Genomic DNA, 19653 nt, shown 5'->3' with positions numbered 1-19653 from the left:
CATAATACACATCCTCAATTTTATTTTACATTCTTTTCATTATTATTCATGTGAGAAATTTCGGTGTATGAGCAACTAAACTCGTTGTGCGACTGTTCTCGGACTTACTGGCTTTTTCTATCTTATGAATGTTGTGGATTATGTCTTTACGTAGGTCAAGTGGTACATTGCCAGCCTTATACATTCTACATGTCAACGAGAATGGTCGTCTGCTGACACTTCTTTCAATGATGTTAGTGAGTCTGACGGAAAGTTACCTATACCCTTTTCCTTATTTAAGTCCTCTAAAGCTCATTTAAATTCTGACTGTAATACTGGATCCCCCTTTCTTTCCTGTCACGTTATCAGACTATTCCTTTCTCTCACAAAGGCCTTCAATGTACTCTTTCCACTTAATTCGACTTAGCTTCACTACACTGCCCATTTATTTCATTACTGAGTGGCTTGCATTCCTGTAATGGTGAATTTACCTGAATATTAGTCTTTCTCCTCTATCATTTCCATTATCGAGCCCATATTCTGTCTTCAACCTGTCTTCTCCTACTTCCCTTATAACAGCATGCCTGTCTCTCATGACAGTTAGATTTTCACTCCCTTTGTGTACTGAATTACCCGTTCATTATACCCATAAACTTTCTATATCTCTTCATCACTTGCTTTCAGCATCTGGTTTCATACCAGATCTGTTGTTGTTGGTTTCATGATTATGACGAGAACAGCCCTAGTACTTAACTGTTCACTATAACTCACTCTCTGACCTACCTTCCTGTGCATAACGAACCCTACCCAATTATACAATTTTCTGCTGTTTTTGATATATCCTTCACTTATTTAACCAGAAATAATTGTTATTCCCCTTCATTCCCTCCCTCTATATCTAGATTGAGCGTTAACATTTCCCTTTTCCCATTTTCTGGCTTCCCTAACACATTCAAACTTCTGACTTCCTACGCACCGACTCCTACAACATTACCCCGTTCATTGGTAATTCAACCTCTTTCTCATGGTCACATCGCCCCTGGCAGTCCCCTGCCAGATATCTCAATGGTAGACTAGTCTGCAATTTTTTACCAAAGGGAAAATCATAAAGACACTTTTTCAAATCAGGCCACACGTCCTGTGGATACACATTATTTGTCTTTAATGCAATGGATTCCATGGATTTCTGTGTCCCTATGCCGTGGATCATTACTGATTTTTCCGCCTTTTAGGGGCAGATTCTAAATGTAAACGCAAGAGAGTGCACTGAACCACTGTCTGCTCCTCCGTCCTCTTTGACGAGGCCGTTGAAGGAACCAGGGTGAATTCTTATACCAGAAGTCTTCGGCTGCCATTGCTGATAATTTTTATACAAAATTTAAGCAGCAGACGTTTTCGAACAGTGGACCCAAGAGGTTCTGATTGATAATCAAAGGTGCTACCCTCTCCTTTATTTTTCTCTGGGCATTCGTTACGTCACACCTGTCCAAGTTGTTCGTCGAATGTTTCACGCAGATTTTTTTTTAATTACAGAGGGCAACTTGCCCTCGCGCTAAACACGCTGACCTCCCGTGCGCCACAAAGAGTTGTCCCTGGATGAATTACATAGATATTCCGGTCTTTGCAAGTCAGACACTTGAAGCTGTTAATGTGTGTACAATGTTATATTGTCTAGAATGAAATTTTCACTCTACAGCGGAGTGTTCGCTGATATGAAACTTCCTGGTAGATTAAAACTGTGTGCCAGACCGAGACTCGAACTCGGGACCTTTTCCTTTCGCGGGCAACTGCTCTACCAACTGAGCTACACAAGCACGACTCACGCCCCGTCATCGCAGCTTTACTTCTGCCAGTACCTCGTCTCCTACCTTCCAAACTTTACAGAAGCTCTCCTGCGAACCTTGCAGAACTAGCACTCCTGAAAGAAAGGATATTGAGGAGACATGGCTTAGCCACATCCTGGGGGATGTATCTAGAATGAAATTTTCACTCTACAGCGGAGTGTGCGCTGATATGAAACTTCCTGGCAGAGCACTTGCTCCGGTAGAGCACTTGCCCGTGACAGGCAAAGGTCCAGAGTTCGAGTCTCGGCCCGGCACACAGGTTTAATCTGCCAGGAAGTTTCAAGGTTATATTGTGTTATCAGCCAAAGATCGCGACGCAACACCGATACGACAGTCAAAGCGATGTCTCGGTGCAGTTCTAATGGTTGATGGCAGGTGGCCCTGAAGATAAGCCCTCTCAACATCGTCGCGAAATTGCACGGAACAGAGACAAGCTTGGACTCAGCTCTGCTTGTATCTAAAACGAGCTATGATGAAGCACACATCATTATTGAGTTAGGACGACAGTGCTATTCAAGTCTCAGGTGTTGATGTACTGCTGTAAATGTTGTACTTGCACTTCAAAAAGACTTGGTAATTGTGTGCATAAATTGATACTTTACAGATCAAGACAATAGTGCACATTCGACACACTCATGTGTCAATGGATTGTATAATTATCATTCGTGTACTAAAGTGAACAAATATTTCAGATGTTGTAGTTCCACAGTCATGACCAGACAATTGTAGTTACGTCACGTCTTAAAAAATGGCAACGAGAAGTCCCCCCTAACTTGATCGTTTTTTTTCGCCTGCCGCGTTCCCTGTGTGCGAGATGCAAATGTATTGTTCCTGATTGCTGCTGCCCTAATTTTTCTCATTTCTGTTGCCCTACGTTTCTTCATTCGGGTTATAGTGTATCTTAGAATATTTCACTACGTCTGAGCAGCCACAGGAATAGCTCTAAGCGTAACTAGACACTTTCAGGATCATCAGTTTGAACGCCTGCTGCTCACTGACAGCCAGATAACATCTTTACTAAACAAGCAGCACCCCGCTGGTAGCTGCTCCCAGATTTCGCCCATACCACAGCCAGGACGCAGCATGGTCGGACACAACGAGGCAATCGCAGGCCCACTTTGCTGCCTACAAAATAACAACGACGCAGGGCAAAGCTTACTTGTTGCCCACCATTGGTCCAGTCGCGGATCGCCTCTGTGTACTGCTCCGGAATTTTTTCGTATGAAGCATCAGCCTGCCCTGACAGTCAGACGGTGGAGAGCAAAAATCAGGAATCTAACCACGCATTTCAAGTTTAAATATTCTTGTGGAATTAACAGCAGTGGTGTCATATATCTCAATGCTATCACACACACAGTATCAGACACACACATTCTCGATGCAATGTTCAAACGGCTACTCCCTGATATTAAATCAGTTCTGTCTGTTGTGGACTCTCAAACAGTAGTGCACTCAACAGAGATTCATTAGAGCCCCAATGTATTTAAGTCGTTCAGAGTGCACCACACACTCAGCCTCTTTGTTCAGGTGTTTCAAAATAAAACCCAGACAAACAGTAAAAGCGGTACAAGCGAAAACTACCGTGTCACTCTCGTGGTAAATGGCGTTTCCTACAAAATTATGTGACGTAATCATGTCCGCTGTGCTTTTTGAACAGGTTTGGAAATATTGTTCTTGTCCTAATGATAATTGCCTTCGATGAGGACACGTCTGTCACATTCAGTTAGAGTGTTTATGCAGAAAGCAAGGTCAGGGCCTCAGCCGCTGTCACGTGAGAGCCACGGCGGTCACATCTACTGTGTCAACAGGTGTGCAAGGAAAGGGCCTCGCCACTCACTCACGCGCAAGCCGCACATCGCACTACCGAAACGCTGAAGTCTCCCGCTGCAGTATGCAGGCAGACCAACAAACTTTTTGTTGAGTTACGAGTGGAAAAAATAGCCAGTTGGACACTGGTGCTTCTGTTCCCCAGATAACTAAAGACACGTGTGACAGAACTGCTAACCCACGTAGCCTATTTCTATTTTGACTGCCTACAATCTGCATGAAATTCAAGTCCTTGGCGTGTGTAGTTTGCCAGACACGTATCAGAGAGTGCCTAAGTGTGTCTCTTTCATATTCCTTATTCTAAGACAGCGAAAATATTTTGTGTTAGAGATGTTTGATCTGTTCAAACTGTGCATTCAGTACTGTATCTCACAAATCAGTGTTTCTCTACGTCACACAATTGTTTCTGACTTCTGTAGTAAGAGTAATGAAATGTCAGAACAGGAGGTAGGAAGGCCTAGAGACTATGAAGCACACGCAGCTGCGATGGACAATGCGCAGCCACGAGATTTTTGTACACGGCCAGCCCCGTTGCAAGCTATGAACTGGTTGCTCAGGAATTTCAAAAATGGAGGAGAGAAAGAGGATATTAGTGGTTAAACGTCCCATACATAACGAGGGCATTAGAGCGTAAGACAGGATTAGGAAAGAATGGAAAAGGAAATCGGCTATGCCCTTTCAAATGTACCATCTTGGCATTTGCCTGAAGCAATTTAGGGAAGTCATGGAAAACCTAAATCTGGATGGCGGTATGCGGGTTTGAACCGTCGTGCACTATGAAAACCAATGAATTGCAAACAATGACCACAACTCGTGCCATGTCATTCTGAAGAAGTCATCAGGTGGTTTATGTTTTTGTTCTGGGTATAAAGCAACAGAAAGCCCGTAATCTGTCATGGGTTCTATTCCTCTTCCTCATCCAGAAGAACTAATTCACAGACTGGGAGAGGGCAGCAATTTTTCACAAATACATTTAAGAGTGGTGTTGTGTGTAGAGCTACCGCTGGACGAGAAACAGTAAAAGTTCACGCAGGTTTGTTTGAGTTTCTAAGACTACCGTTTGTAAGTGCTTCGGATGCTGAAATTTTTCAATGATTCCTGGAAGTGTTAGCATAAAAACTTTCAACATATACAAATTATTTAGACGATACTTCAGTAAATTTCTGGAACAGCAGCGCAAATACTACTCCTTAAAATTCTGTTTCGGCCGCGAATTGTCCGGCCATCGTCATAGTGAGTCACAACACTAACGACAATCTGCCAAGCCCGGCCTTATATGCTCCACCACGGCGGTACTGCGTACCCTGGTGACAGATGCTGCTTGGAGCCAAAGAGATACACCTACACTCGCAGCATTTCTCTGGATTTTAATTACACCGAGTGTAGGATTACCTCCCTTATCCAAATTAAAATCATTTTCTCTATTTATTAAGTTAACTGTTAATCTAATTCTTTGACTTCTTGGAAAATAGAATCCCAAAAGGAAGAAGTCGATGTTAAAATATTCACGTTACTATAGTTCAGCAGGTGACCAGTATCTATACAGTGTTCTGCCACAACCTTGTATAGATACGGGTCATGAACTACAGTGACATGAAGATTTTATCATCCACCTCTTCCTTTTGAAGACCTGTTTTCAGATATTTCACAGACATTACATTAATCTACAACTCAATACATAGGGTTGATGGTTTTAATTTGCATAAGGGATGTAATTGCACTCTTGGTGTATTTAAGTTCCAGGTAAGTCGTCAAGGTGTTACCGCCACCGAATATACATCGATAAGCAAACGAAATACATCGATAACCAAATCGAATATCTGAACGATTTCACCACAGGTGGCTCGTGTGTAGGAGTGTCTCTTAACCACCGACCAGCATCTGTAACCAGCGGACGCAGTAGAGCCGCAGTGGAGCTTATAAGGTCACGATAGGCACCTTGTTGTCAGTCTCTCGACTCGTTCTGAGGATACCCAGACGATACACAGCCGAAATATTACTCGACGTTGCAGTGTTTGCATGGCTGCATGACCGAAATTTAATTGATTACGCATTACACCGCAAATAGATAAAAATCCTCACAGTTGGGTGATATTGTCACTGCAGGTTGGAAGCCTGCTGAACCTTTAGCTAATTCACACTGCTTTTTCAAAGCGGAAAGATAGCAGTGCAAAACCTTAGTTTTCAGGGAAAGTAGATACCACAGATATTAATTTCTAGAGCGACGAGTAGAGGGCGCTCCAAAATACACGTCGTCTCCCTCACCACCACAGGGCCATCGAACGGTGGTCGACATATACCAAGGGATGGACTCACTCTGACCCAGTTTGTGACCTCCGATGATGCAGTTAACATAATATAGAAAGGACAACAGTTCTACGCAGGTCTCAGGTGGAACTTTTCTTTCGTAAATGTCGAAATCGTACTTAAAGAGAAGAGTTTATAAATTTCAGAATCAAATGGTGCTGTATTTATTCAAATACTGTTGTACATATTCGACACTCTCCTGTGTAGATGGACTGTCTAATGTACCTAACTCATTTTATATACATATAATAAAGTGAACTAATGTTTCACATATTATGATTGTCATAAGGGATCTCCCAGAGCAACTGAAGAACCACACTTACGACCGAAGGATTCTAGTGTCGTCAGGTGATTACATATATAAAATTCATTAACAAATGATATTCTGTTATATCAACAATATTTTTACAACTTTTCTTACATTTACATCTATCTATCCTACATTTACAGTTACTTTTCTTTAATTCTGACTATCATTATTGATTTAGAGTTTCCATGATTTTAGGGAAGATGCTTAAATATTCATACATACACTGACGCGACTGAAAAACTGTCACACGTATCGAAATACAGAGATTTGTAAACAGACAGAATACGGCGCTGCGCTTGGGCAACGCTTATGTACGGCAGCAAGAGTCTGGCAGAGTTGTTAGATCTGTTACTGCTACTACAATGGCACCTTACCTAGATTTAAGTGAGTTTGATTGTGGTGTTATAGTCGGCGCATGAGCGATGGGTCACAGATGATGGTTTGTAGACAAGATGCCATACCACATGGAATGTCGGACTAACCGGTTCTTCAATAACCATAGCCAAACACGGTACCGCATGCACTGTCGACTGCATACAGTGTGTTTGTGCACAAACGTTCCTGCAGTTAACACGTCCCGCACTCGACATTTTCCTTTAGTATGTTTGATCGGGAGCTCCTTACTAATTGTATGTTTCGTAGCAATTGTCAGTTGTTCCTTAGCAACTGTCAATCGTTCCATAATAATTATCAAGCAGTAACATTTTAATTAGGAAGACAACTGTTTTCGACTTAACTATTATTATCATATCCTAAATAAGCAGCGATACACAGAGTGCATGGTGATAAATTGAGCCGAACGCGGTGGCCGTGCGGTTCTAGGCGCTCCAGTCCGGAGCCGCGCTGCTGCTACGGTCGCAGGTTCGAATCCTGCCTCGGGCATGGGTGTGTGTGATGTCCTTAGGTTAGTTAGGTTTAAGTAGTTCTAAGTTCTAGGGGACTAATGACCATAGCAGTTGAGTCCCATAATGCTCAGAGCCATTTGAACCATTTTTTTGATAAATTGAACTCGAAAACCTCTTTAGACATGCTCTGTTTCGCTAGTATTCACATGTGTTGTGATTGCTGCAGGACCAGTACCGCGGCACTAGACAGATAAATAGTTGTGACTCGGAATATCACAAGGAAGTTCGGCAGCCAGAGTTCTCGAGCATTTCACCACGGTTATTTGCTTCTTTCGAAGACAACTGTATCGATGTAATGTCGGGACGATCTACCAGGTTGACTGTCCTCCTCATCTGACTTTTATCTCTATAAAGTTTACTGACGAACATGAGATACGACATGGACCGTGAGGCATGCCTGGTTTTCTCATATGGTAGTGCCCCCCTGCACAAATGTCGAGATTGGCGCTCTAATGAAGTTGCCTTTATCTGCCTGCCAAGAATCATACATAAACGCATACTTACCAATGAAGGAAACTGAAACATTAGCTACTTTCTGACGTTAATACCTGAATCCAGTTGTCACACAACACAAAACAAGGAATACCTTAGCACTATAAACTTGCCGAAAGATTAATTTATTTCCCGATCATTTACTAACGCGTATATGAAGAAGTTTTCCATAGACAATTGTCTGTAATCCGCGTACCTCGTCTTCAGTGTTGTCTCCAGTTGGCAATAATTCCTACAGAACGAAAGAATGACGCTAAAATAAATAAAACAAGGAAGCACTTGAGTTTTTCAGATTCTTTATTTAAAAGGACAAAGAATTGCAGATAAACATTTTGGTCGCATTACATATTCCAATGATGGAACCCAGGACAGTAGACAGCCCAGAGTCCTTAGACGCCAGATGCAGATCGGATCCAGGAACGCAGGTTGCCGACGTTGGAGAAGACACCGGGGGTTGCCTCGCAGCTTGAACTGCCCCAGGAGACGATGCCCACCTGGGTGCTTCCGCTGACCAGGGGACCACCAGAGTCTCCGCTGCAGACGCTCCTGCCGGCCTGGCCGGCGCACACCATGCGGTCGGTCACAGTGTTGATGTTGGCGAAGGTGTTCCTGCACGTGTTGCGGTCCAAGATGCTAATGTCCACCTTGAGCAAACTGTTGGCGGACGGTCCGTCGGTGTACGTGGCTCCCCAGCCAGTCACCGTCACGCCGAGTCCACCTGGTGGGTCGTAGTTGTCACTGGCGAGGCCCACTGCCTGTGCGTTCGAACCCAGCAGAGATCCGGACACCTGAAAATCAGAAAAAAACCAATGCACGTGTGCTACATCGAGCGAGGTGCCGTGACTTAACGTGTGGGAACTGTATATGAGTGTGTCAAAATACCATTCTCAGTGTAATCAGAACATTGTCAGGAGACGGCATGTCACGGTAGGGGAGGGAGGTCTAATCGCTGTTTTAGCACAAAATTAATCCACTACACAGTTTGCATATATGAGTGTAGTCATTAACTATTTTACAAATACAGTGTCCCACTTCAAAATTTAGAGAAAGTCGAAAGAGGAATGTTCAGTATTCAGGGTTATGCAACCATCATCGTCAGTATTTTGTCCAAGGACAGGTGTTCATATGAGCTCTCCTTCTAGCTCTGTCACTTGTTACCCTCTTCATTTTCTGATAATTGGTACTATCCATCAACTCGTACCTTCCGCATCCTATTCTTCTTCTTCTATTCATCGGTTCTTCCATAACATCCAACAGTAAACTATCCGTTCTCAGCAATGTCCACAACAATTTTATGAAGGACAACATATTCTCCACTGACTGTAGAGTTTATTCATTTCACGATAGAATTTTCGGGCTTTGGGCCATTATTAAGTGGTACTGCAAATTATTTTGCTTCACCATCATGTCAGTTTTTTAATCCTGCGGCATTATACACACATCCATTTTAAAGGCTGACATGTGACGAAGCAGAACTGTTCGTAGTACTACTTGAAAATGGCCCAAAGGCGAAACTGCAATAATGAAATAAATAATTTCTATAGTTAACGGCGATTATGATGTTGAATACTACATGAATATGAACCCCAATCATGAAAAAATATCGCAAAGGCAATCGTGTTTCCTCTTCTTACTATCCTTATTTTTTTCTCTCTTCCCACATTCAGTTCTCACTCTGTCTACTCATTTATCCTTTCCATCTTCCTCCTAATTTCTCTTTCCTCCGTGTCCATGTCTTAGCTCCTTATAGTAACATGCTCCATATAAATCATCACGTTAGTGTCTTCTTCAGTTCCCTGTCCATACACCCGCATAGAAGGCTCTTGTTCTTTTTAAAATTCCTCCTTAGCAACGGCTGTATGCGTTTTCGCCTCATTATTAATTCGCATGTCTTATTGCTCCTGCACTTATTGTCATACATTTTGTCTTTTTCTTCTTAATCTTCATTCCGAATTCTTCACAGGTGTTTATTCAATTTTTTTCATATTCCGATTATAGTACTTTCGCTGTCTGTCAATAACACCTCATCATCCTCAAATCGAATACATTCTATCTGCCTGATCATAAAGTAATCTAACTGAAAGTAGCATTCACTATCATTAGCTGAAGTTTATTGCACAACTCAGGTAACCTTTCTCGTCCTAATTGCAACTACCAAGCCCATATATGGCCACAACGGTTTCTCCTACTCCTTCCATTATAATCGCATTCCTACAATCAGTGTCCAAGTACTCTCTACTACAAACAAGAAGGCGGCATGTGGAGTGGAGTATAAAAGTAGATCTAGATGCATCCCATTATAGATACGTCGTTTAGAAAGAATGTCTTGCTTAAAAAATTGTGACACACGTAGAAGTTCCGATGAGCTAATCATTTAGTGAGTCTAACTTTGTTCTCTGCTGCTTCCGTAACTATACATACAGACAACCTCCATAATGTACGTTACTTTCTCGAGGCTCCATTACAGTAGTAGTATGCATAGTTGAGACTAGGAAATTGAGTACAACAGAGACTTGAGAAAGACCACTTACCGGTTTCACTCATTTAATTTGTAGAAACCAAAAATAAAGAACCTCTGATTCACCGAATGGAAAACTGAACACCTTTCGTCCAGAATACATTAACTGTCACTCGAATCTGAGATACATTGTTATAGTCGTAGGGACAGAACAAAATATTCCTCACCACTGACAAGTAATGAGAAGTACTGTAGTGATGAATAATTCAAAATAAAATTGATCAAATGGCTGTGAGCAGTATGGGAGTAAACATCTGAGGTCATCAGTCCCCTAGAACTTAGAACTACTTAAATCTGACTTACCTAAGGACATCACACACACCCATGCCCGAGAGAGGATTCGAACCTGCAACCGTAGCGCTCGAGCTGTTCAAGAGTGAAGCGCCTAGAACTGCTCGGCCAGAAAAGCCGGGATTAATAATACCTGATGAGCAATGTTCTGAGTCATACCCCAGTCCCCTTGTAGAAACTCGCTGATGCAGAGTTTATGTGTCAAGTGTGTTACGGTAGCACAAAATTAATGTGCAAGAGTAGGACTCTCTTAAAATGCACTAGCTCTGTACTGCGTGCTACTATCTGACCACTGCGACCAATCGGACTCGTTGGCTGGAGGTCCGTGACATGTACATGCTACTCGTATTTGTAAAACACTCGCGCAACAGGCTATCTTGTTGACGTAAAATGCTTCAATAGGGGAAGGAAATGATATTGTAGTCAAAGAACAGAACAACTATGGAAACAAGAACAATTTTTATGATAAACGTGGCGGCATCATGTTGTACACCAAAGAGAGAGGACCTACCAACATCTGAACTCAGGTGATCTAGACAATGTTCAGATGTTGTATTAAATCTAATTGAGGCATATACCACGCACCTGAACAACAGCAACATCGTAGTCTACAGTCTGGTCGTTGTACGATCCGTGCATGTAGCCAGAGCTGGCGCTTCTGACGAAACCGCCGCTTCCACGCGTTGAGGTGCCGGCCCGGAAACTGATCAGAGAGACGCTCATGCCGTCCACACAGTGAGCAGCCGTCAACGCCCAGTTGGAACTGATGATGGATGCACCACAGATGTGCGAACCGCCGTACTGGAAAGACAGTTGCCACGGGTAGTTGGCTATGTTGGCAGAGGACCCTCCAATGATGCGGCCATTACCCTTGCTCCACAGCCTGGCCGGAGTGGGCAGAGCCAGAGCAGAGCTCAACAGGCACACGAGGAAGATGGCCAGGCGCTGCATTGTGGAAGCTGTGTCTGCCAGAGCGCCCGTCCTCGCCCTTTATATACCATTAAAACTGCAGACATAGATGGGGTCGACGATCATCATATCTCGTCTGCGCTTCATCAAGATCTTGATAACGGCCTAAATAATTACACGTGACTTCTGAAGTGTGTGTTCTCACAACTGTGATCTTACTATTCAATAACGCACAGCAGTAGTGATATAACATTTATCTATTTGATGAGTCCTTGATACGAATATAGATGACGACGGTGATTGGGACAGATGTTCAACGTTCTGCTTGATTGTTACTTGTAGCAACGTAACGGTAATTTCTTACCAGTCGACTAAGTGTATGATAAATGACTATTAAGAGAGTACATAACTAGTCCACGTAACTTCAGTTACCTTGTAATCAAATCCACGTTCACTAAGAAGCTCTTAATAATTAACACACAGCACTGTATCTTCCGTTTCTTCAATATAGTGTCATTGGACATACTAGCAACTCATGTTTCATGTAACTGAATATAGTGTGGATTTTGTGGTGATACTTCACACACACGCTTCTGCCAAATTCCAATCGCACATTGATGTCCATTCAATACCATCCATATTGTTTTCCGCTAAGACATTAATAACAGAATTTGTAGAAATTGCTCCTTGGCTTACAGTTGGCATCATAATTTAAAGCGAATGATTGAACATATGGACGACAATACACATACACCAATCTGCAAAACAATATTTATTATTAGCACTAAACGGCTGTGTAAACACACTTGAGTTCTTACAAACAGACAATCTTGAGCTAATAGCGATCTATTAAATGGATACAGGGATTAGTGAACACAGGGTTGTCGATACGAGACTGAATGTTTTAACCCTGAAAATTCTCCATAACTAAACGAAAAATATACTAATCCAAAAAATCAGATAGGTGAAAATTTACTCGACCCCTTCCTGAGAATCAATCTCAGCACTTTCCAAATTAAAAATGTTGGTGTGGACGATATAAAGCTTACATTCAAAGAAATAATATCGACTGCAAGAGTCAATACCTTCTCTGTGCGATAGCAATAAAATACTATAAAATATACTCGAAGTAGTGAAGCAACTTAAATCACGAAATAAAATGAAGTCTTCTAGTCCAGACTTTATACCAATTCAGTTCTTTCAGGGTATGCTGATGCATTAACTCCATATTTAACAATAATATACAATCGCTCGCTCGACGAGCAGGATACTTTTACTGTACGATATGAGTTTTAGTACATAAGTAAGTAAAGTTTGTTTAATGTCGAATACAGCTTTAATTCTAAGTAAAACCTGCCGGGTTTCCGGTAGATGCTCCCTCAGATATTATAACTTCTGCCCAAGATAATGACATTACAACCGTACGTCCCGCACATACATATGCAAGTTACTGCTTACAACAAGCACAATGAAGAGACCATTCACAGTCACAAATATGGACTAATTTTAGCAAATCAGTTCTACGCAGAATTACAGTTACACTAACATCACTATCAAACCATCCTTGTCAAAATGCCTCGTATGTGCTCATTATAAGTAAATGTTAAAACTGACCTCCACTGTACAACACATAGGCAACGCAAGGTCAATACGCTTGAAAACAGTAAAACCGTTGACTCTGGGACACAGACATACTACAGGCAAATGGAAATTGCACCACTACACCAGGTGAGTTAATATGTTGTTGAACAATAGCAAGCTGTTTATCAACCGTTATGTATTAAGGTGGAATTTTCAGGTCCATTAAGTTGATATTTTAAATTAACCGTCAATTTCATTGGATAATGTTGGAGAAATTCTGAAATAGAATTCGATATATTTAGAACTTAACTATACCACTGTCAGCAGTTGTCGAAAATTCTCATGCACGCTACTTTTCTTCGTTTTACATTCACTTCCTTCTTAACTTTTCGTTCTCTGTCCCTAAGGATAGATAGGACTGATGAGTACCACTGAAGGACCCCGTTTCTGTCAGGAAGAAATACATAGATGAGAGCTTATGACAGCAGTGTCCGCAGCTACTAGAATTAGGAAGACAGTTACTAGTTGAAGCATCACTTTAAAAATGCATAATTATACATTAGAATCTATGCGACGAGGTTCCTAATCGTAAACCACGACACTAATGCTCATGGCCTGATGTTAAACGGGTTAATAGTTTTAACAATGTAGAACTGATATTTGAGGTTTCTCTCTTGGAACACTTCTGCTCTATCACTTAGTTAGCTCGCATACTTTTCTTTACAAATAACGGCTTACCTTTATCTATCCAGACGCAATCGCCATTCTTCTGCCTGGAATAGAGGTATGCAGTCCTCTCAATTCAATATCTGGGGGAGGCAAATATCCATCCACTCTCACACGAATGCTGCATCGAATCTCACAATATGCGTTATATCTTAAGTAAGATTTTCGTCTTTGATCACAATTCTTTTGAAATCCTTCCTGTAAAATGCAAAATAATCTAACTGCAAGAATAACGTTCAAAACGGTTTGCATTTCGGTATAATTGAGAGGAAATTTCACGTATTTTGCAGTTATTATGTATCTTCCCCCGGAATTACGGAGGTGTAAATCACAATGAGAATCGACATAGCTCTAACTCTCAGAAAATGTCTATGCATTCACAGGACTTGTTGTTATTTGATAATATATTGTCGAAGAAGAAGCTGTGGTGTAGTAGTTATGATATTAGACTGTTGCGTGCAGGGTCGTAAACTGTAAAATTTCAATTTCTATATTCGGCTCAAGTACATTCTATAAGTATCCAAAAATGGCAGGAATCATTGTACTAGAATGATCTGTAGCTGTATATATACTGTACGTGTTGTGGACGTGGCAGTTCGCTCCGCGCTATTGTATGTGCTAGTGCTGAATAGACCTTCGTTAAGTAAAGTTAGTGTTCGTGATTCATCTACTTACACCTTCCTCTGCGTGACATTATTCTAGTGGAGATTCTGGGTACTGGAGCTTGTGATACCGCACATTATCGACGACACAGTGGCTCTCATCAGGCCACGTCAGAGCCACCGTTTACTTGGCGAGAAACCCGAGTTCGAGCCATATTCAGCAGTTTACAATCTACCGGAGACAGAAGAAGAGGACGTTACAATGGCAGCAACTGTGTGACTCCCGTTGAGACATCCTTCTGGGTTCTCTGGCGACGATGCCCAAGATTCAAAGAAGTGGCTGAAAGTATATGAACGTATAGCCAAATTTAACAAATGGGATGGCAAGGTGTGTTTGGGTAACGTATTTTTCGACTTGTAGAGCACTGCCAAGCAGTGGTAGGAGAACAACGAGGACAAGTTCACAAGCTGGGAAATATTCCAGGCGAAACTGCGCAAGTATTTCGGGGACACACAACGACAGAAGTGCAAGGCTGAAGTTAAATTAAAGTGCATGACACAGCGTCCAGGAGGAACTACAGCGTCCTACATTCAAGACGTCTTGGAGTTGTGTAAAATAGTGGATCCTAGAATGAACATAAGGTTGCACATCTCATAAAGGGTGTTGCTGAGGACATATATCAAGTCCTACTCGTGACGTAGGTTCCGACAGCAGGCAACATCATAAAATGGTGCCAGTATATCGAGACAATGCATGAAAAAGAAATTATACGCATGAAGTTTGAACAGGTTCCAAACATCACACCGATGCCTGTGATGGAGGATAAAACTGATTTCACAAGTGTTCTTCGTCAGATAGTGAAAGAGGAAGTTCAGAAGCCACTTGGATTGTACGCGAACAAACAACCGAGACGCTTGAAGAGGTCATAAGGAAGGAAGTGGAACAGACATTGAACCCAATCTCCCGTCCTTCATTTCCCTTTAAAACGGTAAATAAGTCGAGGCCGAGGCGAAGTTAAGTTCCTACAATGCCGCATGAGAAACCTGTTTGGGCACCAAGGAAGACTGACGTCTGGAGGACCCACGATAACCAACCAGTATAATTCCGCTGCGGACGACCGGGACATGTCGTGCGCTATTGTCGAGAAAGGCAGCAAATATTTGATGACGCCCGCGCCAGGAGACAGTAGACCGATCTTAGCCGACGCCAACTCCGGGACGACGAAGATCAACAAGAAGATGTGGGTGCAGGCGACGTAGGTCATCATCGGCGCAAGCAAGCTGCTGGAGGGGACGCTCCCCAACACCCCGATCAAGGTCTCCATCGCCGTTCAGAAGCTCTATCCGATCACCTAGAAGCCTCAACCTGAAAAACTAAAGGATGGGACCTTTCTTGGAGGTGAGGCCGCCGAAGAGAAAAGTCCTCCGCCGTCGATCACTCCAAAAATGACAGGAAACTACGACGATATACTCATGGATGGCCGACAAGCCCAAGCTGTTGTGGACTCTGGAGCATCATATTCAGTCATTTCGGAAAAGTACCGTCGCTAATTCCAGATAACGGTATTCGTTGACAGAAAAACATCTCTGCTTAAGCTGCTTAATGGGAAATATGTAAAACCTATAGGAAGATGTGTCAGTCGTGTAGATACAAGTGGTCATACACAGCCGTTAGAATTAATCGTCTCGTCTTACAAGAGTGGAGTCATGACATCATTCTCGGATGGGACTTTTTGAGAGCTTCTCAGGCAATTATATATTGTGGTCGCTCAAAGAATATGCTAGATGAGATACTGTGGACAAGAGGTTGTATTCCTGCAGTCAGTGCTAGAAAGGTAACCGTCATGTGTCATGCCATGCATCAGTCCATTGACTTGTAGTGGAATGTAAGAGAGCCATACCACTGAAGAGTAACTTGGTTATCCCAGCCTCTGTCGTCTCGGTTAAGAACGGATTCGGTGAACTGTGGATAGTTAACTGTCGAAGAGAAACGCAGATCCTTCCAAAACCTATGTGCCTAGCAAACGCTGAGCTGTTAATTGTAGAACAGCTGAGCGTCATAGAAACCTCCCATGCCGAGACTGTGGGCGGAATTAGCGCGTCCACTACGAGACAAGATCTTCCAAGTCGACTATCACCGGATCTCACTAAGAAACAACAGAAGACGCTACTTGCCATTCTTCAACAGTTCTCTGAATCCTTCAATCCACAGATGAAGAGCAGATTAGAGAAATCGACAGTGAAGCGCCGGATTAGCATTGGAGAGCATCAGCCAATAAAACAGAGAGCATACCGGGTCTCAGCAGCGGAACGTCGAATAATTCGAGACGAGGGAGAGAAAATGATGAAGAATGACATCATTCAGCCTTCGCAGAGCCCATGGTCCTCACCAGTGGTCCTCATCGGGAAGAAGGATGGCAATTGGAGCTTTTGTATTGATAAGGTAACTAAAAAGGACGTTTAAAATCATTCACGAATTGACTATACACTAGATTGTCTATAGGGGGCTACGTTTTTCTCAACCATCGATATGTACTCGGGATACCGGCAAATCGATTTAGATGATGCCGATCGTGAGAAAACTGCATTCATTACCCCTGAGGGCGTGTATGAGTTTGAGGTTTTGCCGTTTGGTTTGTGTCATGCACGAGCAACTTTTGAACGAATGATGGATAATCTTCTAAGGCACCTGAAGTGGACCATGTATCTTTGTTATTTAGATGTCATTATAGTGTTCTCAGAGACATTTGATAAACACATCAAAAGACTGAGGGCCGTTCTTAAGTGTCTCCAACAAGCTGGACTGAAACTTAATCCAATAAAGGGTCTCTTTGGAGCAAAAGAAATCAAAATCCTTCGGCACTTTGCGTCAAATGAAGGTATGTGGCCAGACCCAGAAAATGTCAGAGCTATAACGGAATTTCGTATTCCTGATAGTGTTAAGAGAAGCTTCCTAGGATTGTGTTCTTATTACTGTCGTTTTACACAGACTTTTGTATCAAAGCCAGGCCACTCCAAGAGTTGTTAAAGGCCGATGCTAAATTTAGCTGGGGTTATGCTCAACAAGATTCTTTCGATGTGTTGCGAAAAGCTCTGACGACTGACCCCGTACTTGGTCTGTATGATGAGAGAGCACCTACAGAACTACACACAGATGCCAGTGGGCATGGGATCAATGCCGTTCTGGTGGGGATTTCGGATGGAAAATAGAAGGTTATAGTATATGCTTATAGGACACTTACAAAAGCCGAGAGAGACTACTCAACTAATGTCTTTCTGTGATCTGGGCCATGTGCAATTTTCGACAGTATCTCTATGGAAGACCATTCACAGTTGTTACAGGCCATCATTCACTTTGTTGGCTGACAGGTTTTAAGGATCCAACACGACGACTCGGCAGGTGGGCACTTCGTCTTCAAGAGTATTGACATTACCTTAGTGCCAAAAAGTGGGAGAAAACACCCAAGATGCCGACTGTCTCTCAAGAAACACTGTGCACGACCATCAAGTCTCTGATGAAGATAGTGACTCTCTCGCTGCAGTCCAGGATCTCTTTGCTGAGCACAAGAAGATATCTCAAATTATGCTTGCCTTAGATCGGTCAGAGGATGTGAAATGACAATTTAAGGTGGTTGATGGATTACTTTGTAAGAAAAACATTGATCCTTCAAAATAGGTGGCTACCAGTGATTTCTAAACACATGCGCTACGATGTTCTACGGAAATTCCATGAAACACCTGAGGCCGGACATTTAGGATTTATTTAGACATACCACAGGATCCGCTTAAGTTTTTTTCTGGCTAGGTTTATTTAGGAGTGTCCATCACTATGTATCGCACTGTCGAAAGTGCCAGAGGAGAAAGGCAGTTCCTCAGGAACCACCCGGCCGACTCATATCAATTTCACCAGCCGAAACGCCTTTCGAGCGTGTTGGGATTGACCTCCTCTGACGATTTCCAACGTCTGCAAGTGGCAATAGATGTATTATTGAAATGATAATTAAATGGACAGCCTAGCTGCAAACAGGCGTATATGTACTTCATTGGGGACATGTCGAAAAGCCGCGGTGGTCTCGCGGTTCTAGGCGCGCAGTCCGGAACCGTGCGACTGCTACGGTCGCAGATTCGAATCCTGCCTCGGGCATGGATGTGTGTGATGCCCTTAGGTTCGTTAGGTTTAAGTAGTTCTAAGTTCTAGGGGACTGATAACCACAGCAGTTGAGTCCCATAGTGCTCAGAGCCATTTGAACCATGTCCAAAAAGTGTGCCCCGACCGGGACTCGAACCCGGGATCTCCTGCTTACATGGCAGACGCTCTATCCATCTGAGCCACCGCGGGCACAGAGGATAGTGCGTCTGCAGGGACTTATCCCTTGCACGCTCCCCGTGAGATCCACATTCCCAACATGTCCACACCACTACATTCGTAGTGCGCCTGATAGATGTTTGCCCATCATACTCATTACTCGTGGCAGATTAATCTACCAAGTCCCGTACGAGTTCGGGCATAGCGTGTGCGTTCGCACAAGCAAAGCTGCTTGGTCATCCACGGTAACTGTTCTTTCGGGAACAGATACTACCGTTATATATAGTTAAAAATATATGGCTTCCCGGCCATTGACCTTCTTGTGCGAACATACACGCTATGCCCGAACTCGTCCGGGACTTGGTAGATTAATCTGCCACGAGTAATGAGTATGATGGGCAAACATCTATTAGGCGCACTACGAATGTAGTGGTGTGGACATGTTGGGAATGTGGATCTCACGGGGAGCGTGCAAGGGATAAGTCCCTGCAGACGCACTATCCTCTGTGCCCGCGGTGGCTCAGATGGATAGAGCGTCTACCATGTAAGCAGGAGATCCCAGGTTCGAGTCCCGGTCGGGGCACACATTTTCAACATGTCCCCAATGAAGTACATAAACGCCTGTTTGCAGCTAGGGTATCCATTTAATTATCATTTCATTTCTAGCAAAGCTGCATGGTCATCCACGGTAACTGTTCTTTCGGGAACAGATACTACCGTCATATATAGATGTATTATTGTTTGCACTGATTATCTGATGCGCTATGCCAATACAAATGCCGTGAAAACAGCCGTAGCATCCGAGGTACCCCAAAACATCGCTGAATGTATTAAAAGACGGTGCCCCGACGTCGCTGATTACGGATCGAGGGGGAGTTTTTCAATCGATTCTCGGAACAGAATTAAACCATCAGTGCGACATTACTCATCACATGACGACTGGCTACCATCCGCAAAGTAACGGGCTTACTAAAATCTTTAAGACCTTGGCAGACATGCTAGTAATGTTCGTCAATATTGAGCAGAGCAACTGGTATGAGGTGCAACCTTTCGTAA

At 43.0% G+C, this 19653-nt stretch overlaps 1 protein-coding gene and 1 non-coding gene across 2 annotated transcripts; both read right to left on the bottom strand.

Moving 5' to 3' along the window:
• Positions 1–7943: 7943 nt before the first annotated feature.
• On the bottom strand, positions 7944–11447 carry LOC126203216 (trypsin delta-like). Its single transcript, XM_049937460.1, has 2 exons — positions 11059–11447; positions 7944–8452 (listed from the first exon to the last, which is right to left on the bottom strand). Exons 1-2 carry the CDS (start codon positions 11422–11424, stop codon positions 8054–8056), a joined length of 765 nt encoding a protein of 254 aa, XP_049793417.1. The 5' UTR covers positions 11425–11447; the 3' UTR covers positions 7944–8053.
• Positions 11448–18556: 7109 nt separating this feature from the next.
• Positions 18557–18631, bottom strand: Trnat-ugu (transfer RNA threonine (anticodon UGU)). Its single transcript has one exon. It is a non-coding gene; the product is annotated as a tRNA-Thr (tRNA).
• Between the last annotated feature and the right edge of the window lie 1022 nt (positions 18632–19653).

Source organism: Schistocerca nitens, chromosome 9 (genome assembly GCF_023898315.1).
Source record: "Schistocerca nitens isolate TAMUIC-IGC-003100 chromosome 9, iqSchNite1.1, whole genome shotgun sequence".
In the NCBI taxonomy this organism is placed as follows: Eukaryota; Metazoa; Arthropoda; class Insecta; order Orthoptera; family Acrididae; genus Schistocerca; species Schistocerca nitens.
Note: the sequence above shows the minus strand (reverse complement) of the source record. Positions and strands in the feature narration are given on the sequence as shown.

Coding starts and splice junctions, on each gene's coding strand:
- LOC126203216 (XM_049937460.1), bottom strand. CDS start 11,424: ATGCAGCGCCTGGCCATCTTCCTCGTGTGCCTGTTGAGCTCTGCTCTG. Junction 8,453..11,058: donor ACGATGTTGCTGTTGTTCAG/GTGCGTGGTATA, acceptor TCTGATTTTCAG/GTGTCCGGATCTCTGCTGGG.